The sequence below is a fragment of the Filobasidium floriforme genome, assembly GCF_021052385.1.
Source record: "Filobasidium floriforme strain CBS 6241 chromosome Unknown HD553scaffold_27, whole genome shotgun sequence".
In the NCBI taxonomy this organism is placed as follows: Eukaryota; Fungi; Basidiomycota; class Tremellomycetes; order Filobasidiales; family Filobasidiaceae; genus Filobasidium; species Filobasidium floriforme.
The window spans coordinates 340,491-362,126 of NW_025763648.1; the positions used below are offsets into that span (position 1 = coordinate 340,491).

A 21,636-nucleotide genomic window follows, 5' to 3' on the forward strand; every position below is an offset into this window, starting at 1 on the left:
TCGCTTCGTAAAAGACTAGAGGTTTCCAACATAAGTCTGATCAGTCTTTGAGATCATTATCTCTTCCATAGAAGCTGGCTCTCGACATGCGTTTGAGAGGTATCCGAGCGGAACGCGATCTGGTTCAAGAAGCGGCCCGATCCTGTATGCTGTGCCCGTGGCCGGTCAAGAAGCTAGAATGTGAGGTGTGTCTGAGCGGAGCGAAAACAATCTGTAAGCTCAAGATTTGAACTGGTTATACCGAATCGACAACCTTTCATTTAACGAGCTCGACGTACCGCAAAAATCCCGATGGATCAGCCCAGATTCTGGATTCGGAATCCCTTCGCAATCCCCTGCGATGTCGTACCAGTCCTTCGTAACCTTCTGTGAATCCAGGCTATATCCAGACGATCCAGACTACCCTAGAATCTTAACCTATTTCGAATCAGTGCCGGCCACTCAGTCGGGGGCGAATGGGGGATATCGATATCGAAAGGAGAGATAGGGGTACGACGCTAGTGCATCCCTCCCTCCTTACTCGCTTGGTGTTTGTTTGTTGTTTGTTGTTTCCGTCATCAATTTTTTGCCTTTTTGATGAGCGAAATGATATGATCATCGAGAAAAAAGGAGAAAAGGAAAGATCGTCGCTGGTCACCCCCCTTTCTGTTTCTCACGCTCACACAGCCAGCTTGTATGACCCATAACGCTAGCGGACCAGGTGTAAAGTCGGCATCGGCATGAAGAACCCTCTCTGGATAGTCGATCACATATATTACGCATCACACATGATCAGATCCGGTCATCTTGTCATTGTTCGTCCGTTGATGAGGCTGAAACGCGGAATCTCCCTCTCCCTCCCGCCGCTCGGCTCGCGCGAAATCTCAGGTCAGACTCCGGATCGTTCTCATTGACGGTCCCGAGACCATCGCAACCGTCGCACATATGTGTAGCTCACATCTCGTATCCCTTTCGCTCGTACTGCAGGATCAACGACGTTCTATATTTCTATATTCTGATTGACTACAATATCGAGCCTTTTCTGTTTTCTTTTCTGCTTCTACCGTTCAGTTTGCTATCCTTGTGTGCCCCGCTGACTACAGCCGCCTATCTAAACCTCACTCGACGACGCACAACTTGCTCCTCACGGGTACGTTCTCCTTTTGCCCAGGCTGCGGGAAGCCGCTGACCTTGACCCCCTTACGGAAGAGGACGCAGTGGGTCGACCCGCCAAAGTGGAACATGCTGCGGTATCGACGGGGTCGCATTGCGTATTCGACCATGATGAGGATGTAGATGACGAGGGAGATGTCGTTAGCGAAGGCACGGGCAGAGACGCGGATGAAAAGGAGGTCGATGTGGACTCACCCGAGCTGATCACCCTTCTTGACGTGTTGACCCTCCTTGACCGTAGTCTCACACGTCGAGACCTCCGTCATCCCGATCCCCATGAAACACATCAACCCGATCTTCGGGTTGTCCGCCTCGATGAAAACCACCGCCCTGGTCGCTACCACGCTGATGTATTCCTGCGAAGTCACTTCCCCGTTACTGTCCGCCGGATGGTCGTCGGTGAAGTCTTCGTAGAGAGGTTCGGAAAAGTATGAACCGGGGATGACGTAGGATTTGACGATCTTGCCTGATACGGGCGTGTGCCAACGGTGGTAAGAGAGGGCGGAGAGGAAGGCTTGGTAGATCGTCCCGCCGACGAATTGAGAGGAGAGGGGGTCGTTGGCTAGCATGTCGACGACGGAGTAAGGTTGGCCCTGTCGTATCGAGTGTCGATTGATCGGAATGTCAGTAAAACATTCCATTACGACCGACCGCCATAGGAAGACGCCCCGAGACTGACCTTGATCCAGAACTTGTCCCTCGCATGAACATCATGCGCGATCTTGTAAGTCTTGCTCTCACAACAGTTGACGAGGACATTATCGTCCTCGGGGTCCGCTACCGGTCGAACCCCATCCTCGAATCGGAAAGTCCTGGTGAAGAAATCGTCCCACGACTTGTACCCGTGATGCTCGGCTTTAGGGTCACAATGAAAGAGCTCCTGGAAAGGTTGTTCCTGAAGACCGCTCTTGCCCACATTGGCGACCTGGACGAGACTCTTCTTCCCGCTCTCCCCGAACCATCCTTCTTTCCCCTCGCCCAAGACCCCCGCGCTCTCTTCGGAGGACAAGAACTCGTTCCAAGCGTCGAGAACCTTTTTGAGCATCTTGTTGACCTGCGGGTCTTGGAAGACCACGTACCCAGCCCGGGTGGCCATGGGCCAGTCGAGGAGGGCGTTGATGGGCACTCCGACGAGGCCGACGGAGTGACCGGCGTCCGTCCATGAGGGGGCGGTACGGAGGATGTGGTCCAGCATGGCGAGCAGGTGAGAGAAGTCACGGACTTGAGGGGTGTCACCGGACGGGTCCTTGAGGTAGGGCTTGGAATGGGGGATCTACAGGCAAGCGAAAAGACAGCAACGTAATGCGAAATGACGTTTAGCCATCTCATCGAACCCGCCAACTTCAACTCAAACCGAATAAAAACGCACCTGCTCAAACATCTGATTGAACAACATCCACAATCTAGAATCTCCTTCTACCATCTCCCTAAACTCTTCCAGGACCGGATGAAGCTCGCCCTTTTTCTTGGGGTTCGCGTCGACCTTTTCGATGGTCTTGCGGAGAAAGTCGTGGTGGTGACGTTTGTCTTGGGGGAGCCATTGGCCGGTCTATAGGACGATGGAGGTTAAAGAAGAGACGAGAGAGGCGAAGGTGTTAGTCAAGAAGGTATCGCAAGTGACGGGACTTTGGTGGGCTCACTCGGGGAACATGGTGTTCGTCCGGGACGGTGTGATCTTTGGCGTCAGACATGGTTTCCGCGTATTTCTTGATACTGTTTGTGTAGTTCGAGGTCTTCGATCGTGCTCTTCGTCTCTATCTCTAGGGTGGTTCGAGCTGTGATATATACTTGGATCCTAATGCTGTTATTTGCATGGGCTGTGTTTTCGTATTCCACCCGTCTCTCTCTGCGGGTTGAACGACGAACGTCATCCGTCGATCCGTCATCATCATCCCCGGACATGCCCGAAATAGCAGAGGGAAGGCCGGCATCCAAGAACAATGCGGACATTGAGTGAAGGCAAATGTCCGCATATGGCAGGAGCGAGAGCTGACTAAGCAGAGAGAGCTCCCCCGATCACGGAGATTCGCCTCATCGCCGCATGCAGGGGGAGAGAGTACAAGGGATGCATCGACCTATCAACCAATCGTCTTTGTATTCGTTGCCACTCCCATCGTCCGCAAGACATCACCACCAATACCACGACAAGCCCTACTTCTTGCCGCTCGAGAGTTCATTAGTTGCAGTACAGTGCTTCTGATCGAGTCCGATATAGCGATAGTTGTCAGCTCCACTCGGCACCGACGTCAACCTGCCAACCTTCGTCATCCATATAGGATCGCCTTTGTCATCGCTCACCTCGCTACCTCGATTCGTCTGATCGATCTGACAATCACAAGCCAGGTGATTCATCCTCGAATCGTATCTTGGTAAGCTATATCTTTTTGTCTTGTTGCAAGCTGCATCACTCGGAAACTGACCTTTGTCACACCTTACCTTACCTCCACTCCACTCCACTTCACACCTATACCTGCTCTCCTTTGTAGACCCTCCCCAAGGTTACCTAGGCTCGGAGGTCGAAGTCGATACCTACAGATTTTCTCGCTTTCAGGTTGTGCAAACTTTTGCGTCGGGCGACTTTACAATGTCTCCCCACCGACCTTGGACGCCAGATCTCTTACAATCGCAGTCCCCGGCTGTCGGTGGTTCTTCTTCAGATAGGAACGAGGTTGATGGGGAAGCTAGGATACAGGGTTCTCCACTAGGACCAGACTCGGCATCAGCATCAGGATCGGGATCGGGATTGGAAGCGGGATCGAGTTCAAGTTCGGGTCCAGGTTCTAGCTCTCGTGCGACCGCCGCCTCTTCAGCCCCAAGCTCGACCCCGACTGAATACTCTGGATCGACTTCTACCTCATCGCCCTTCGATGTTGAACCTGAACCAGGTCCAAATATGAATACGAACACGAACACGGGCCCGGACATGAACATGGACATGAGCATGGGCGCAGACATGGGGATGGACATGGACAGACCTATCGATATCGCCGGGATCTTGTCGAACTTGTCGGCGGACGGGCCTGAACCTACGTCGACACCGCGAAGACGTCCTTTTGCTGCACGCAGAGAGCGGGCAATACGTGCTACTGCACCTACATTATCGACACCGACAACATCAACGGCTAGACTCGAGCAACACGATGGGGGTCCAACGTCGATCCAGGACGACATCCAGAGCCTAGGCGAAAACAGTCTTGCCCAAGCCGAAGATCAAACCCAAACCCAAAACCAAATTCAAAATCAAACGGAAGATCGACCTGTTCCTCCCGCTCCTTCCCTCGCTCATGCGCATCTACCTGTCCAACCGCAACCTACACATCAGCCTATGCCGCTCCCTCCAGGGTTACAGTCGTTGTTGATGGGGATGATGGCTGCTATGAACGCTTCGAATGCAGGCGGTGGTGCTGGAGGTGGGGGAGGTGTCGATGCCGCTGCCGCCGCTGGAGGTCCTGCAGCTGGTGGTACGGGTATGGGTCGGAACGAGACTGGCAATGGCAGCGAGAATGAGAGCGGTCAGAACAACAATAGTGGCAGCGGATCTAGATCAGGCTCAGCATCGCCCGACCCCAACGCTCAAGCTCAACAACCCACACCTGACCAACCCCCTACCGACCCCCGAGCGACCTTTCAACGCCAATTCGCTCATTTCGCCAATAACCTCCACCTCCACGCTTTCCCCTTCTTGCAATCCCACGCTTCGCCGCGTTCGGACCCGGAGCGAGCCGAGGAACTCTTAAAGGGATTGAAGGATCCTGGCAAGGGAGTGTTGAGGCGGTTGGTAAGGCTTTGCGAGGTCGAGAGTAGGGATGCTAGAGTCAAGGCGGGAGAGGGGGAGGGGGAAGAGGTCGTAGGGATGCAATGTGGGATCTGCTTGGATACGGTCGTGGAGATCTTCGAGAGGGAGCAAGAGCAAGAACAAGAGCAGGAGAAGGAAAAGGCTGCGAAGCGAGATCGGGAAGAAAGGGCACTCCAGGTGGACGAGACGAAACGTGGCGACGACGGATCTTGTCAAGGAGGTATGATTGAAACCGAGGGAGTGGAGGTGGATCCCGAATCGACGGGCTCGACGATGACTCCCGATCCGGAAGAGAGCACGGACTCGGCATCGAGGTCGTCGGATCCTGATACGCCTGAGATGCAGGACGTCGAGATGCTGTTGGACGGACAAAAGCCGGTTTGCAAGTCGGAGGACACGACGTTTAGGGCGTTTCCTTGTCATCACATGTTTTGCCAAGAGTGAGTTTCGCTAGTCTGTTCGACCGAGACGAAACGAAGGAAGGCTCAAGCCGTTGGCGTGTTTTACAGGTGTCTTTTGCCTTGGTTGGCGACGCATACGACTTGGTAAGTCGTCATACACTCTTTATTCTGCATCTTTTTGCTCCCCAGCTGATCAAACGAGTCTCTTCACCTCGGACACCACGCAGCCCGACATGCCGACTCGACATCGACCCGCATTCGGTCACGCTTCGCCGACCCGTATCTCGTCAATCGCGGGATAACTCTTTGCGACCTGGAGCGACGCGGGCAGCGATGAGACAAGCAATGCGACGGGAAGCGTTGGATCGCACTGGAGCACAGAGAAGCAGGCCTTGGAGGATGATGCGCGAGTCACCTTCTGCGCCCCTGGTCCCTGTGCCGACCGCAAACGGCGACTTTAATCAAGGTCAGAACGCTGCGGCAAACGCGTCTTCCGGTGCTCCTTCCGGTGCTCCAGGAGAGGAGGTCCCAACTGCGAATCCGGCCGCAGCGAGCGACGCTATGGCCGTAGATCCAGGGCCCATTGGCGACAACGCACCCGCATCGGCCTCACCTCGAGCAGAGACCGAAGGTCCCCAGGATACAATGGGTACTCAAGCCAACGCTGGTCCTCCCGGTCATCCTGGGAACAATCCCATGGGCAACCTCACGATCGTGTTCTTGGCCGGGGACGGCCGAGGTCAGGAAAACCCTCACAACGACGCTTCAGCTGCTGAAAATGGGCAGAACAACACTCCATTCGGGACCACGGGCGGACAACCACCCTCGTCCCCGGCGGGCGGGCTCGTCATGACGTTCGGAACCGGTCATCCACCTCCAAATTTTGGTCGCATGCCGCATCCACCTCCGAATCTTGTCCACATGCCGGGTGATCCAAATTCACCCCTTGTCCGCCTCCATGGTGATAACGCCACAACACCAAGTGATAGTGACGCAGAGCAACGATCGAATGCTGGAACGACACCCAACCGCGACCCGGTCCTCCCCAGAATGCCTCCCGTGCTTTTTGCCTTTGGGCAGAACATGAATCCCTTTGCGCCCCAGGATGTCGTGCATGTCAGGAGCGATGCTGTTTGGAACCCACCGGCGCCCAAAAGTTCGCTTCGACAATGGCTGCACAAGCGCGAACGGGACTTGGGGATCGTATGCGATGATCCTCACTGCAAGCGTGTTGACGTGCAATCGGATCTTGACGGAGACTCCGACAGCGGCAAAGAACTGATGCGGCTGAACGGATTCTCGACCTTTGATGCTCTTTGTGAGCATCGATTTCACGAGGCATGTCTGGTTCAAGCGAATACTTTCAACGAGGAACTGCACCCGCTCGACAGCGAGCGTGCGGCATTGCGATGTCCACAGTGTAGGAAGCAAGGCTGGGCTGCGATCAGCCCGGCTTGATGGCGAGTTCTGACCACGTCCTTTCGCGGGATGGAATCTGCGAACCACGGCTGCGGAAATGTTTGAGGGCCGGAACGCCCGATAGACGGAAGGAGATGCTGAGTGCTTCGACGGCTACGATAACGACAAGACCGAGCTTGCAACGCGGTCGGACCTGATTTTCATGACTTTTCACGATGACCGAGTTGTAGGACTGTAATGACAACCATCTAGGCATATACACATCACATGATCATATCCTGATGCGTCATGATCTGTCATGATCCATCGAATGCAGCTCCGGCTCGTTCGCATATTCGAAAACTGCCCGAGCCAAGAAGAATTCGACAAAAACATGGCGAGCACGCGCTAATGACGGGTTTTTCTCATCCGTGTCTAGTCCCGAAAAGCCTCTTCGCCACCTACCGGACTCGCCAAGGTCGTCAGAATATGCCAAGGGCGATCGTTGCGAGTCACACGTCGGTCGAGGTGAAAAGCGATCGCTAATTGGGCGCGGCAATGGAGTTCCACAGCCGCAACAGTGGAGAGATCGGGGAAACCACGATGGAGGCACGCCCGGGGCCTCGTCATCCAACCGAGAAGGGGAAGTTTGCAGGTGGAGGGTCCCGCCTTTTCACAATGAGAAATCCGGTTCAATGACGACGGTGCTCCACCCTAATCAATCGACGCCAAGTCGATTTCCAGACCGACGTCGGGAAGCATGTGACTGACATCCAGGGCAGCTAATTTCCGGGAGCGACGAAGCGCGAGGGTGGCATTTCCGGAAAGCTATATAGAGATCTAGAGAGAAAGCATAGGTAGGCAAAAACATCGTGCAACCCCCTCAAGAATTGCTCTCAAATCGTATCGATTCTGCTTATCCATTGAGACATTCGTGAGGATGGCAGACAAAGTAGAAATACACAAGGCTCGTGATGTCTTCCACGGGGAGCACAAGCTGGCCGACGATGATTATCCAGTTATTCAAAACGCCGTCGCCGAGACCGGAGTCGTCAATCCCTTGACCGTGAGCCTCGTGATGGCTGATCGATGGATGATGCAACGCTTGCGTACTAACAAGATCGGGTTGTGACGCCTTGCAGCTCATCTCGTCCGATCAAATGCTCAGAGATGTTGATCAGTTCGTCGACGAGTACGGCCTGTCCGAGCACAGGGACCTCTTCAAGCGGGGCGCTCTCGTCGCGAGGGATCCCATGTCGCGCGAAACACTGATGGCTCTGCCTGACGACGAAAAGGAGGCTCTTGTCTACGAGACCAACCACAAGTAAGATTCGCTGCCTAGAGTACGAGTATGATTGTCGACTGAACAGGGGCATTCCGTATCACAGATGGGCAGGCTCTTGGGGATTATGGTACACCGTTTTCATCTGTGCTACCGGAGCTGCTACCCAAGGTTGGGATCAAACTGGATCCAATGTGAGCTTTTTCCGATGGCCTTCGGAAAATCAAAAAACTGATGACCTATGATCTCGGTCCATTAGGGGGCGAACTTGAGTTTCCCTCAAGAATTCGGTTTGGCTGTAAGAACTGTTGCCGCAAAGGGTCTCGCCACGGGCGCATTCGTACTGACTACCGATGTATCCGCATTGACAGGACGACTCGGAGCGAAGTTTCTGGATCGTCGGGTTGATCAACTCGATTCCTTATCTTGCTGCCGGTCTTGTGTGAGTCCTAGCGGAACTTTACTCACGGTAGCTTGGCGCTGAACAAACCATATCTTTTCTCTCTTAGGGGCTGTTGGCTATCTGATCCCTTGAACCACTATTTCGGGTAAGCCCCCTTCATCACGCTCGAGCTTGTTCGTTCCATCCGCTGATCGATGTTCCGTTCTCCCTTCGAACCTTTTCTTATTCCCAATCACATAGGCGACGTGGAGAGATTTTCATCACCGGTGTCTTCCTTATCGCGACTCCAATCGGATCGGGTTTTGCGTGAGTGCCCATCATCCACATCGTGCAAAGTCAGAATACTGGCTCATTTCGACATCGCAGTCAAAATTGGTACCAGCTCTTTATCATCCGTTTCCTCATGGGCGTGGCGTTCGGCGCAAAGAACTCTACCGTCCCAATCTTCTCTGCTGGTGAGCTATACCATGACGAGCTCGCGGCGAAATCTGACTGATCATCGTGCTTTCTATGTTCAGAAATCGCTCCGGCGCGAGTCCGAGGTGGTTTGGTCATGGGATGGCAGCTGTGTGAGTTCTGTGGGGACTCACAGAAATATGGCTCGTGGACTAAACCGATTGGTTGCCTCGATATCGTCAGGGGTCTGCTTCGGTATCTTCTTGTAAGTTGCCTTCATGGGATCAAGCACTCGAGCAGCAAAGATTCTGACAACATCTGCGGTCTTCTAGGGGTTTCGCGGCGAACGTGGTAGTCAAAGATGTTCCAAATATCGCATGGCGTCTCCAGGTCAGTCGCGCGGTGTAGTTCTGCAAATGCCAAAGCTGATCACCGAGCTCCGCTCTGTTAGCTCGGATCCGCTTTCATTCCAGCCGTAAGTACAGCTGCGGTTATAATTGTCCTGACATCTCTAACCAAACTCGATCTGCAGGTCCCTCTTGTTGCCGGAATTTGGTTCTGTCCCGAGAGCCCCAAGTGGCTCATGAAAAAGGGTAGATACGCCGCGGCCTTCAACTCTTACATCAGGCTACGAAAGCACCCCCTGCAGGCGGCACGTGACATGTACTACAGTCACGTTCTCTTTATCGAAGAAAAGGCTATGGCTGCCGGCACAACATATTGGAGCCGTAACGTCGATTGCTGGAAGATTCCACGACTCAGGCGAGCCTCCTTGGCCGCTTGTACCGTCATGATTGCACAGCAGATGTGCGGTATCAACAGTATGTCTACCGAGTTGATCACTTTGACCCATTGAGGGATAGCGAACGCTAAGTGATATTGCTCTCGTATACAATAGTCATCAGTTTCTACAGTTCCACCGTATTTGTTGAGGGTGGGGCATCTCAAGACAATGCACTGTTCGCTAGTTTAGGATTCGGAGGTGAGTCATCTCATATCGTTTCTCGCCTGGAGGAAAGTCGAACCTCAACTGAACGCGCACGTCGTTGTGTTCGACCTATCAGCCGTCAACTTTGTCTTTGCCATCCCTGCCGTTTGGTTAATCGACAGCTTCGGCCGACGATCGCTATTGCTATCGACTTTCCCCTTCATGACTATATTCCTCCTGTGCACTGGATTGTCCTTCTTGGCTCCGGTCGAAGGAGACGTCAGGCTGGCCTTGACGGCCACGTTCATCTACCTCTTCACGGCTTTCTACAGTGTCGGAGAAGGTCCCGTCGGTAAGCAAATCGATAACAGCACGACGCCCTCCTGTTGTGGCGCTAAAGCGGTACTTGTCCGCAGCTTTTGCCTACTCGGCTGAGGTTTCTGACAACATCCATCGTGAAAGTGCCATGTAAGTCTTCATGCAACTGGTCTCTGAGATTGTTAGTTACCGCATTCCGACTTGAAGCATTGCATCTCATTGCGCACTAGGTGTCAAGCCGTCTCGGTCAACAACACCTTTGCCGGTATCTTGGGTTTGACCTTCCCCAAACTACTAGATGCATTCAGTCCCATTGGTGCCTGTAAGTCGCAGGGCTTCGTTCGTACTGGGCAGGTTGGATCTTTCTGGCTGACATCCACTCCAATACGCAACAGTCGGTTTCTATGCCGGTATCAATACCCTGGCGTTGGTGTGGATCTTCCTTTATGTTCGAGAGACAAGGAAACTTACCCTTGAAGAGTTGGACCGTACGTCGTTTTGATTCTGCATCCTAGATAGTGTCGTGTGAGACTGACGTCCGATTTGGTCTACAGAGGTCTTTGCGGTCCCCGTCAAGGACTTTGTCGGGTACCAGACCGGTCACTGGACACCAAGGATGTTCCGTCGCTACATTATGCGGGACCGGGCTATCACCGTCACTCCGTTCCTGGCTCACATGCACGAAAAGGGTCTCGCTCCCGTCGCTTGACCTGTTTAAGGCAAATCTATAGCCAGACGCTTCCTCTGTAATATAAAGGCAGGCTACTTATCGCAAATTAATGATCTTACACTGAAACCCCTCAAACGGATGGCGTTGAGGCCTTAAACCCTCGAGCTATACTTACCACATTCGAGCTGTCGCGAAATCTTGAATGCAGAACCCTCGCTTCGTGTCGTGCTGGCATACAGCAGTCGTCTGACCCGAGCAGTGCTCGCGCAGCAATATACGTGACATGTACCTCTTTTCCATCTTGTTCATACGTGGATCAGCTATCCATTCACGTGAACTTCGCTATGTACAACTCTTCGCACCTCGGCCTGGCAACGAAACCTGCCGAGCGAATCTTACCGTTTGCGCTTCGTTTCATCTCGACCGTTCGTGCACAGCTTGGCCCTAGCTGACCTCGCTCAGCTCAAGGCTTGAAGATCAAGGAAACAGGACAAGCCATGTTTCATCAGACGGGAGATGTTTCAGCTTCAAAGGGCAGTCAAACATATGTACAGGGTGAAAGGGACAAGCAGGTAGAATGGCAACAGGAAACGGGTGAAAGGGATTCAAGACGATCGGAGCGCGATCGACGCCGATTGGGAAGAGTTGATAAGCAGAGGGAAGCGAGATCGCGAATCAGTCGACGCGGTGAGACGGGATGTTTCACCTCGAAATACGACTTGCGCTCTCTTTGCATCTTCAGAAACTGGCCCATACCATACCCCGAGATCGCGTCCACCATACCCTCACGTATACCTAATCGGACCCGAAGCTATATTCCTATTGCCGGCTTCCCTCTCTCTCCCTCCCATCCGCGCCATACAACTCGATAGGACCTCCTTTGATCTTTACGACAAGAAGTTGGAACCCAGCCAACAGCTGTAGCAGACCAGAAAGCAGCATCACTCCGACCCAATACATTTAAGAGCGATCCGATCGGAATCATAAAGCCTTGCATAACTCTGCTCTACCTATCACCCACACAGCTGGATATATTGCCACCACACCTTAAAATCGATACAATATGGGGTTCTTCAGCAAGAAACCACAGGGACCTGTGCGCCCTCCCGTCCCGCACCAAGCGTTCTCTACTATGCCGCACTCGGGGATGGCCTCGCCTTATCCTATGGGACACGCCCCGCCACACGTAAGGCAACATGCTAGTATGATGATGAAGGGAGTGACGAGGGATCTCACTTCGTTGAAGAGGGCGGGAGTAGTCGCACCTCAGCATATGATGATAGAGCGTTGGGTGGAGGTTTTAGGCAGGTGAGTGGTGGCGCCGCGCGGGGACCGTCTCGAAGAGGAAGCTGATTTTGCGTCGTGCTTGATTACTTTAGGGCTCTGGAACCGATGACCATACTAGGCGGACCGATGAAGGGGATGCAAGACTGGATGATGGAAGTACAGTTCTGTAGGTCTTCCACCTTGAGCTCTGCAAGCCTGAACATGCTCACGCTAAGTCTTCCTGATGTGACCTGGCTTCGTAGTTACGAGCAAGATCAAAGAACGAGTCTACGCCAGAAACATCCCCCTCAACCCATCTGAACGTCGAGCGATCATGGCCCACACTCAACACTGGCTCGTTTCGAGAGGAGGCGGGTGTGATACCAGTCAACCTCATGTTCAGATCGTCATCCTAGCTTTGTCCGAGATGGCAAGGTCGTAGTCGTAGTCCACGCGACACGACATCCCGAGGCGCAAAACGAGGCCTACCCAAAATCCCCCTTTCCAGACACTGGCGAGCCCTATCACAGCATCATTTCCGTCGCATAGCATAACATAGATGTGTATCTAGCATAACAGCATATAGAGATCGTTTACATCAACCAGAATAGTGAAATACATATCGAGCACGTCACCGTCATCCACCCCCGTCTTCCTTTCATTCCCATAATCATGCTCGACGCGGACCTGACAGCGATTTCAAAGCGAGATCAGGTGAGGTGAGGCGTCAGGGAGGCATTATAGAATTATAGGGCGGTCATGAGCTCACCCTGTCTGCCCCTCGTCGACATCGATAGTGATGACCGCCACCCAACCGTCCACAGCCGGGATCCCGGGGGTGGTAACCTTGGCTTCGTGGTTGATCTTGTCTGCGCGCACAAACAAGCAGATTTGACACATTAGTCAACAGGTATAGTGGTCTCAATACGAAGTTGAGACCCGTTGAGACCATATGCGAGGGATTTGGCTTACCGCTGGTATTCCTAGCCAAACCCGCATGGTACCTCACCGACGTCTTGTAAGTGATCCCTTCGAACACCTTGGTCCCCTGATATTCAATCGACGGGTCTATCACCGTGACCCTATCCAGACTACCTGTACTACTATTCAATCCTGATGCTTTGGTCTCGATTCGCTGTTGCGTAAGGTTCCCAACGAGGTAATCCCGACCGAGGTTATACCCATCAAACACGATATCGTGGTTCTTCGTCAAGTCGTGTTCCTCAGAGACCGCCAAAAAGATCGCCCCGCCTGTAGCAGACTCCCGCGTGACCTGGCTATGGCTAGTGTTCTGAACGAAATACCGGAAATGCAAACCCCCATCGAAAGTCTGGATACACGTCCCGAGGTAATCGTCCTCATACGTCCATCGTTTCAACCCTACTTCCGGCTGCATCCCCCTTCCGTCATGCAAGTCGGCCAACATCTTGTTCGGTCCGCTCTGGCCTAGACATTCGTCAGAAAGGTAGTGTGCGAGGAAATAATGGTTGAATGAAGGTTTGGACCAGGAGGAGAGGGAGGTGAGGAGGGAGGGGTGGGATTTGTTGGAGATGATCGCGTTGAGGGGTTCTCCGTATCCGTGGTCCCACCACTAAGCAGGGGAAGCATACAGTATGACAAGGTGAGTGAGTCCTTCAGCGCCCAAAAGAAATTACGCCGTCAAGGCAGTTGGATTCAGGTTGTACTCACACCTAAAGCGTCAGTGGTATTGTCAGAAGCATTGATCAAACCCAGGTCTATCTCTTCCGACGCTTCATTTTGAGCTGCGACGAGGATCGCGCTTGTGACGAGGTGTACCAACGGATGATAACGCATATCTATCGATAATGGGCGGGCTTTCTTCGATCTGACCTGCAAGTCCTCTGCTGATCCCGCAAGCAGTACATGATTATTCTTGATCATCGTGACGTGACACAGGCCGATGTGTACGCCACCGTGAGGGTTGAAACGCGTACTCAAAGGGAATACTTCACACCCCCTTGAAACCCCGGATGTTTAATTTCGGATCCGATCGGAAGTAATATCTAGGATACATCCGCTTTTCTTTTGTTTCACCAAAGGGGCAAGGGGAGTGAGTGACGTGTGTGCAAGTTCAAAGAGCGAGCGAGCGACATTGTCAACAACAACTACGAACCTTGCAAAGGGAATGTCGTCACTCATTCAGACATTGTTGAAGATGGGAATCCTCTCGACATCACTGCCCGTCTCTCGGTACGACGTCATCCCTACTCCCCATGACTATCATCATCGACGACCCGCTCATACTCGACGATACTCGACCCGCCGCATCCTCTTCCGCCTCAAAGTACTCCTCGGCCTCGTCCTCTACTCTCTGACCGTATTCTACCTGGAAGAAATCTCCAACCTCGTACTCCCTACCTTCACTCTCCCTCATCACAAGACATGGTTCTTCCCGCGTTACACTCCTCGGGCCGTCATCCCCGCTACCGCCTCACAGCTGGAAGAAGGGATGCCAAGGGTGTTGATCGTGCAGTATGAACCCCCTACCTTGGGTCCTTGGAGCAGGCTCTACAGAGCTTCTGTGAGGAACCATGAAGACTACGCCAAAGCTTGGGGGTACGGGTATAAGGTGGATTCCTTCCCTTATGTACGGGAACAGGGGTGGGGTAGGGCTAGGATATGGGGGAAGGTCGAGTCAAAGGGGTACATGAACAAGGTGTACGCGCTGGAAAGAGCTCTTCTTGAAGAACTCGCCAAGGAAAAGGACGAGCGGGCAGAGTGGATATGGGTGGTCGATGTGGATACGTTCATCGTGGACCCTTCGATCCCGTTGACCGACTATCTACCTCCTCCGTCCCTCTACTCGTCTGGCAACTACGATAGCGAGAACCACGACGGGAAACCTACCCCGCTACCTCTACCTCCTTTGATTCTAGGGAATCAGGACCACAACGGGCTAAACTACGGGGTCATGATCTACCACGTCGAACGCCTCGCCCTAGACTTCGTCCATACGATCTTGCAACTGGAACAAGAACATATCCTGACAGAAAAGAAAGCGCCTACGGATCAACACCTCGTTTGCGACATCTTGAAATCGGAATCAGATCCTAGGTTCGGAGAAAGGTTCTGGGAAATACCTCAAAGATGGTTGAACGGGTATACGTTGCCAGAGGTCGGGTCCGGCGGTCGGAAAGACGGGCGGGGGTACGATCATAATGATCCGGACGAGGTGGACGACCTCGACTCCCACGAAGGCGAGGACATACTCGATAGCCAGGGTCCAGGTCCGGCTATGCACGTCCATCTCGTCAACGCCGTCAAAGAGAAGCTCCCTTACACCGACCTCTTACGAGCCTGTGACGAGGTTTACCTCGAAGCCGAGCTCAAGGCCAACTCGACCGGGGTCGAGGGGAACGGGTTGAGGTTGTTGAGCGGAGAAAGACGCCGGGCGAAGAAGGCGGCGAGGAGGTGGTGGAGTACGCATGGACCCGGGGTGGAAGGGATGAAGTTCAACGAGTATTGAAAAAGGGTTATTTAAGGATTGCAGGTTTGGATGCAAGGTTACGTTCGGAATACGATCGCGGTAGCATTGTTGTTGTAATAGCATTCCCAAAGGGTGTTCACAGACTCAGCTATATCCTATAGATATTTTACGTCTCATAAGGGTCCCTTCTGATAAAGCAGTGTGTAGGCTCGAAGTACGTCGTCCGACTTTGCAGATCCTGCGCGTATAACCAGCATCCTGTGAAATGACGATATGTACCCATGTGCAAGTTCAGATGACCATCGGCTTATTGATTTTCGTTTGGCGGTGGGTTGTTGCTCGGATATGCTGCCCGGCTCCGAAGCAAGCATCCCAAGTTTGCGGGCCGTACGGGTCACGCCAGTATTCGGCCTGCTCCACCTCCTTGGTGTAATATTGTCTCTCTCGCCCTCTCGACAATGTGATTGGCTTATTCAAACAGCCCGAGCAGCTTTCTTGCACTTGCCACATCCCGATCCGACCTAATCGACGACGACCACCTCGACCCCGTCGAACCCGTGGAACGGATGCCTCCATCCACACCTCCATCTATCCGAATTCAACCTCTTGCCCTCGGTCGTCGTCGCCATCCCACCGATATGATCGAGCACGAGTCGGCTGGTGATGATCATCCCCGTCTCCTCTCCATCCTCATCATCATCGGCGTCAGATTCAGAGTCGACATGGGGGTGTAGGTTGTTGTGGTTGGAGTACCGAGCTCGGCGTTCGCACATCGACCCAGGAGCCCCGATCAGGCAAGATTGGACGATCTGGTCCGGTGCGAACCGATGAACGTGGGATGGGAAGGGGGTATCCAGAGCGGAATGATCGCGTAGGATCCGGATGAGGAGGGGGAGGTATGTGTGGTGTATGATTAGACCGCTAGAACAAGACGCGGGAATAATATGAACGGCGAGTTAGCGCCAACTCTAACCAGCTCTCTTGTCGTTCAATTCTTCTGTCGACGTTACGTCCCAGACTCACCTGCCTCCGGTCCCCACAAACCCAGACCTTACCACCCCCCTCCTTCGACTCCTCTCCAGCTTGTTCACCACCGTCTCGATCGCTCCCCACCCACCTGGACAGACGGGGAAATCGTCTTCTACCAGCATGATCCATTCCGGGCCCATCTTCCCCCCGTGGTACGATTCGCTGCGCTGGGAGATCCAACGAAAGGCTTCGGAAAGGTGCAGGTAATGCCCCTGATCGTCGTCCGGATGATCGTCCTCGTCCACGTAGAATGTCAGGTCCATATCATCCGAGGCGTTGCTATGGCTGCTGTTGCTCCTCCCGGAATTCTCAGGACCGTAGTGGTTCTTAGTCAAATACGCCTCCCTGACCCGCTCCATCGCCGCATGGTCCCTCGAATGCGTAAACACCGAGATCCCCACCCAACCCTTCTTTGTATGCGGGACGAACGTATCCAACGTCGTCGTCAAGAGCCTTTCCGAAACCTCTGTGGAGGGAGGGCGGGGGTAAGAGAGGATGAGGATTTCCAGTAGTGGTCGGGTTGGTCCTTTTGTTGTCGAAGATGGATGCGATGGAGGTGGTGGGAGCGGGAGGTACTGAGAATGAGGAGGATAATGGGTGACGAGAAGGTGGTGGTAGATGACGGCGTTGAGAAATGAGGTTCCGAGTAGGATGAGGTATCTCTTCCAGGGTGACCACCTTGTCGATGTTGATGTCGATGTTGATCCGGATGTAGACGACGATTTCGCTCCTGTTCTTACGTCGGTCGAGGTGGGTGCCTTGTCCTCAGAGTCCAGATCCATCTCGACGTCCGTATTCGTACCTCGCTGGATGAAAGCCAACCCCTCCTCTTCCTCCCCCACCATCCGTCCCTCGACACTCCCCGTCCTCCTCTCCCTCGCCTCAGCTCTAGCCCTAGCCGTACCGCCCAGACCGGACCCTACAGTCAACCACCATACCCCTACTCCGATTCGTAATGTCCATCCACATACGATGACGACCAGAGCCGAGAGGTATGTCCATGGACGGTCTTCTAGCCAGAAGAAGAGGGTGCCGAGTACGATGGTGGCTGTTGTTGTTATTATTGGTGTTCCAGGGGTAGAGGTGCGGGTTTGTGAGCGATAGGATGATGAGGTTGAGGGTAGTGATGTTGTTGTCGATGAAGATGATATCGTGCCCGTCCTTTCTTTGTCGGATCCGCTATCCCTGTCCCCGATATTATTGCTATTACCACCGAATCCGACCCCACCCCCACCCCCGACCGCAACCACTGCCAGGTACACCACCAACCCGGCTCCGAAGCCCGAACTCTCTTCGTACAGCGCCCAATGGTAAAACCACTCCGGGTACATCCATCCTACCGACCGGGTGAGAATGAACCCTACCAGCGTCCGGATGAGGAGAGTGACGGTGTTGAGGAGGTAGGTGGTCGTTATGATCCTTAACAATGTCGAAGTCGAAGTGGTGGAAGAAGAGCTGCTGTTGCTGGTGATGAAGGTCGGGAGCAGTACGAGGACGACACACTGCCCGAACCTGGAGATGGCGATTGGTACCGATTCCGCGACGCTCCAGGGCGAGAACAAGATCGGTAACAATCTCCCGAGACCATCGTTGTTGTAGAGGAGAGCTCGTGGGGTGAATGCCAGGTTAGGGAACGTGAGATGGAGACTTGACCTCGAGGTCAAGTGAGAGATGATGGTGAGGATTAAAGGTGAGATGGCGAGAAGGAATCGGAAGAGGGTCTCTTGACGACGCATCTCGGAGGGAAGGGGGAAGGCGGCGCGGGATCGGCGAATTCTTCTAGGTTGATGGCTAGGTGGCTAGGTCGTTCGTGTTACGACATGGTGTAGTTCAGACACGCAAGTCGTTCTCGAGTCGGATCTTGATCTTTCGGATTGAGTAGATCATCGAAGAGGTCCAAAGGATATGCTCTTCCCTCGCCCTCCCTTTTGATCAATCACCTCCTCTCCCGGATCCGAGATTGATCGGTTAAAACTCGCCAAGACACCGATCAATCATCACTTCGGCAAGGGCAGGCATCACATGGGTCACTGTTTAATTAACAGCGACGTAAGTAGCTACTGTACCCGCCCGGTTACCGTATCGCAGCGACCGTAAGAGCCTATTTCGAGCTCCTCACATATCAGGTGCGGTTCCCATGCAGGGTTTCCCTTGTGCGCCAGATCGATATGTGAACCGGAATAGACACGGTACAGGTTGATACTACTGTACGTGGGGATTGATGATGGCGTACGCAGGAGCGGCTTTTGAACTGCACCAAGGAACTCCGGAAGCAGCACTTTGTTAAGTACGGGTAGTGGGTCACAGTCGGTCCCGGAGGTGGTAGAAGTGTAGCGGCACGCTGGATCGACCTTATCCGTAATACTAAAGGACGTGTTCTGCATCGAGTTGAAACTGCATGTCTTTTCTGGATGAGGGGGAATCAGATGTATCAGAACGGTACTTCCACCCTCGCTGGATCTGCCATTCAACCTCTTCCACCCTCGCGGTCGAGCGCTCGCTGGATCTGCCACTCAACCTCTTCCGCGGCCTCAATATCGAGGTCCATGGCGTCTTCTCGAAAGTCGATGGTGTCTTCCCCTAGGTTAATGGCATCTTCTTCTTCCCAATTGTCGATGTCATTTGGTCCAAAATCGGAAGGTCGACGTAATCAGAGGCCGCAGAGGTCATATCGGCCAATCCCATGTCAAGACTAGGAGCGGGACCCGCCTTTCGCTTGAGAACATCGTCGGCCAGATTTTTAGAAGGTTGTTTACGGCTAGAGAATTGGTTATGCCCGCGTTGATGATCCGGGAAATCGAAAAATCCTCCGTGAAGACGTTCAGGGACCTTGTCCTTGTGTGCTTCTTCAATATGAAAGATAATCTGATTCGAGTTTTGTTTCTTGTGAGGATCACATCACGGGCAGATGTAAGAAGCATCCTCGAAGATCGGTTTGGAGAACAAGTTCCTTGACGCTTTTCTGGCCGCTTTGGTCACGCCCAACTGGAATGCCTTGGGAAAGTCTAGTGTGGTGTTGTTCGATAACCAACACTGAAGATTATATCTGTCGGAATGATATAAACTTTCGCTGACGTGATGGTGGATGTCATGGTTGGAGTATTTGTAGGTCTTGTCAACGTCAAGCACGTCTGCGGAGATGGTCTGGGATGGTCTGCCAAGCATTCACCCTGATCATGTTATAGCATCCGTGGTACGTGTATTGCACAACCGCGTCGGGTAGTTTTACAGGGACCTGCGATGGGAGTTCCGTACGGAGTATATCTAGAACACCCCTATGTGTTTACTGTAATGTAGTACTAGTTGTACTACATCCGTTAACATCCATTACCTTACCCTTACCTTCTAGTCCCGTGTGACACTATTCCAGGCTTGCTATTATAGGCGTCACGTGACGCGCGACCTACGGTGCGCGTCGCCTCGGGGTCTCGTTCGGAGACCCTCTCGGAGACCCTCTCGGAGACCTTTTAGGAGATGTTCTCGTAGACATCTAACTAGTACCTTGTAGTACTGTAGTGTTGGCAGGCCGTTCAAAACGTGAACGGCTTGGCCCTGAACGCCGTTTTTTTACCACGCGATCCCCAGAACGTGAACGTGAACGTGAACGCCGTTTTGCTGAACGCCGTTCACCCCTTCCCAGAGCCGTTTAGCCCAGCGTCGAACGTTTTGAACGGCCAGAACGTTTGAACGCTTAAACGTTCAAACGTTCAAGAAGCTTGTGAACATGTTGCATAGTTTCGAGCCGTTACAGAGTACAAAACGTTCATTATAAACCACCTCGATCATTATAAACACATCTATTAAACGTCAACGTCCATATCCATACCGCCGGGATTGTTCTCGAGGTCGATCACCTCCGTCTCGTCGTTGATCTCGATCACGTCGGTAGGAGGCTTGGCCGTTTTGACCGGCTTCGGGAACGTTTGCCCGACCGAACGGTCACGGGCCTTCGCGTTTGCCTTCTCCTTCTGAACGGCCTCGACCCACCTCTTCTCCGACAGCAAGTCGTGCTTCTTCCAGTCCCCCACCAACATCTGCGAACGGGAGGTGTTGGGGTCTAGTCGAGTACGACGAGTTGACATCATGAGGCCGGCCTTGGAGAACGCCCGTTCGACCTCGACCGACGTGGCTGCAAAGGAAGACGTTTAGACGTTTAGATTTGTAGACGTTCAAACGTTCCGAGACGTTCAAACGGCTTACCTGGCGTTCCAAGAACATCCAGCGCCATCTGCCTCAACCCATCCATCGGCGGCTGATGGACCCACCACAACAACAACGACCCGTGGAACGGCGCACCGGCGATGTCGATCTTGGGAGCGTTGATGTAGGTGTCGAACGCGTCGGCCTCCACAACATCCGCCTGCGAGTCCTTAGCCAACAAGGCGTCGAGCTCGTCGTCGTCCTGAACGTCCAGAACGTTCGAACGTTATCAGCTCGTTCACCGTTCAACGCCTGAACGGGAAGACTCACCTCCATCCCAGCACCGACCTGCCCCGATTCTTCGAGGCCTTCGACGTGGTAGAACGTCTCCCACATCTCCCGACCCAGCCTCTTCGCCTCCTCGATCCACGCAGACTCCCACTTCATTCGGACCATGTAGGCGACACGGTAAACGGGGTGAAGGACTGAACGTTTTGAAACAGTTGACGTGTTAGATCGTTGAAACGTTTGAACGGCCTAGAACGTTCCGAACTCACGGAGGGCGATCCGATACAGAACGCTTTCGTCCGTCTTGCTGTAGTACTTATCAAGCAGTTCTTGACCTCGCTTGATGCCGTACGATACAGCCAGGGACTTCGCGTTCGAACGGGCTTGATCGAACTTGGACGTGAGGGCGTCCATGACCGGGATGACGCCGGCGATCGAGGTGTTGTCGATCTTGATGGCGGTCGACTTCGAGAACCTCTTGGTGGCGGCGTTCATCAGCTGTGTAACATTGAGTAAACAGAACGGATGATCAGTTATTGTCCGTTAAGAGTGTTCGGACGTTCAGACGTTTGAACGTCAAACGTGTCATCAAACGTTTGAACGTCTAAACGATTGATGGGTACTGACCGCCAACACCGGCTCCAGCTCCCTCAGAACCCTGAACTCGTTGTCCTGCAAGACGTCTTCATCCTTGAACAGTCTCGAGTCGAGTTCTGCAAAG

The 21,636-nt window shown here is 53.3% G+C and overlaps 7 protein-coding genes across 7 annotated transcripts; 4 read left to right on the forward strand and 3 right to left on the reverse strand.

The window, feature by feature from the left end:
• Window positions 1-873: 873 nt before the first annotated feature.
• Window positions 874-2,996, reverse strand: HD553DRAFT_319526 (Phophatidylserine decarboxylase-domain-containing protein). The gene is made up of 5 exons (XM_046181030.1): window positions 2,793-2,996; window positions 2,522-2,701; window positions 1,832-2,425; window positions 1,348-1,745; window positions 874-1,224 (listed from the first exon to the last, which is right to left on the reverse strand). The coding sequence occupies exons 1-5, from the start codon at window positions 2,841-2,843 to the stop codon at window positions 1,098-1,100; spliced, it is 1,350 nt and encodes a 449-aa protein (XP_046033037.1). The 5' UTR covers window positions 2,844-2,996; the 3' UTR covers window positions 874-1,097.
• A 480-nt stretch (window positions 2,997-3,476) lies between these two features.
• On the forward strand, window positions 3,477-6,893 carry HD553DRAFT_144018 (uncharacterized protein). Its single transcript, XM_046176688.1, has 4 exons — window positions 3,477-3,521; window positions 3,639-5,388; window positions 5,458-5,493; window positions 5,577-6,893. The coding sequence occupies exons 2-4, from the start codon at window positions 3,737-3,739 to the stop codon at window positions 6,805-6,807; spliced, it is 2,919 nt and encodes a 972-aa protein (XP_046033038.1). The 5' UTR covers window positions 3,477-3,521; window positions 3,639-3,736; the 3' UTR covers window positions 6,808-6,893.
• A 751-nt stretch (window positions 6,894-7,644) lies between these two features.
• HD553DRAFT_319530 (uncharacterized protein) lies at window positions 7,645-10,865 on the forward strand. Its single transcript, XM_046181031.1, has 19 exons — window positions 7,645-7,813; window positions 7,890-8,071; window positions 8,136-8,223; window positions 8,289-8,327; window positions 8,401-8,471; window positions 8,539-8,577; window positions 8,673-8,738; window positions 8,799-8,887; window positions 8,951-9,001; window positions 9,072-9,093; window positions 9,161-9,218; window positions 9,280-9,303; window positions 9,361-9,649; window positions 9,727-9,810; window positions 9,893-10,108; window positions 10,173-10,224; window positions 10,305-10,396; window positions 10,470-10,562; window positions 10,629-10,865. Exons 1-19 carry the CDS (start codon window positions 7,688-7,690, stop codon window positions 10,781-10,783), a joined length of 1,836 nt encoding a protein of 611 aa, XP_046033039.1. The 5' UTR covers window positions 7,645-7,687; the 3' UTR covers window positions 10,784-10,865.
• A 942-nt stretch (window positions 10,866-11,807) lies between these two features.
• On the forward strand, window positions 11,808-12,452 carry HD553DRAFT_326837 (uncharacterized protein; the record flags this gene model as incomplete). The annotated part of the gene is made up of 3 exons (XM_046181742.1): window positions 11,808-12,052; window positions 12,124-12,197; window positions 12,274-12,452. The coding sequence occupies 3 exons, from the start codon at window positions 11,808-11,810 to the stop codon at window positions 12,450-12,452; spliced, it is 498 nt and encodes a 165-aa protein (XP_046033040.1).
• Window positions 12,453-12,775: 323 nt separating this feature from the next.
• On the reverse strand, window positions 12,776-13,825 carry HD553DRAFT_346047 (uncharacterized protein; the record flags this gene model as incomplete). The annotated part of the gene is made up of 3 exons (XM_046183162.1): window positions 12,776-12,879; window positions 12,983-13,601; window positions 13,700-13,825. The coding sequence occupies 3 exons, from the start codon at window positions 13,823-13,825 to the stop codon at window positions 12,776-12,778; spliced, it is 849 nt and encodes a 282-aa protein (XP_046033041.1).
• A 359-nt stretch (window positions 13,826-14,184) lies between these two features.
• Window positions 14,185-15,521, forward strand: HD553DRAFT_352984 (uncharacterized protein; the record flags this gene model as incomplete). The annotated part of the gene is made up of 1 exon (XM_046183735.1): window positions 14,185-15,521. A coding segment is annotated over one exon (1,313 nt), but the record flags the coding sequence as incomplete, so codon positions are not given.
• Window positions 15,522-15,979: 458 nt separating this feature from the next.
• HD553DRAFT_330028 (uncharacterized protein) lies at window positions 15,980-16,609 on the reverse strand (the record flags this gene model as incomplete). Its single annotated transcript, XM_046181954.1, has 2 exons — window positions 15,980-16,379; window positions 16,482-16,609. The coding sequence occupies 2 exons, from the start codon at window positions 16,607-16,609 to the stop codon at window positions 15,980-15,982; spliced, it is 528 nt and encodes a 175-aa protein (XP_046033043.1).
• Window positions 16,610-21,636: the final 5,027 nt, after the last annotated feature.

What these genes read in the sequence shown, in the direction of transcription:
- HD553DRAFT_319530 (XM_046181031.1), top strand. Translation starts at nt 7,688, where the DNA reads ATGGCAGACAAAGTAGAAATACACAAGGCTCGTGATGTCTTCCACGGG. An exon ending in GGGATCAAACTGGATCCAAT is followed by an intron (nt 8,224 to 8,288) that starts GTGAGCTTTTTC and finishes TCGGTCCATTAG; the next exon opens with GGGGCGAACTTGAGTTTCCC. An exon ending in CGTCCCAATCTTCTCTGCTG is followed by an intron (nt 8,888 to 8,950) that starts GTGAGCTATACC and finishes TTCTATGTTCAG; the next exon opens with AAATCGCTCCGGCGCGAGTC.
- HD553DRAFT_319526 (XM_046181030.1), bottom strand. Translation starts at nt 2,843, where the DNA reads ATGTCTGACGCCAAAGATCACACCGTCCCGGACGAACACCATGTTCCC. An exon ending in ACGAACACCATGTTCCCCGA is followed by an intron (nt 2,702 to 2,792) that starts GTGAGCCCACCA and finishes ATCGTCCTATAG; the next exon opens with ACCGGCCAATGGCTCCCCCA. An exon ending in TCAATCAGATGTTTGAGCAG is followed by an intron (nt 2,426 to 2,521) that starts GTGCGTTTTTAT and finishes GCTTGCCTGTAG; the next exon opens with ATCCCCCATTCCAAGCCCTA.
- HD553DRAFT_144018 (XM_046176688.1), top strand. Translation starts at nt 3,737, where the DNA reads ATGTCTCCCCACCGACCTTGGACGCCAGATCTCTTACAATCGCAGTCC. An exon ending in CATCACATGTTTTGCCAAGA is followed by an intron (nt 5,389 to 5,457) that starts GTGAGTTTCGCT and finishes CGTGTTTTACAG; the next exon opens with GTGTCTTTTGCCTTGGTTGG. An exon ending in TTGGCGACGCATACGACTTG is followed by an intron (nt 5,494 to 5,576) that starts GTAAGTCGTCAT and finishes GACACCACGCAG; the next exon opens with CCCGACATGCCGACTCGACA.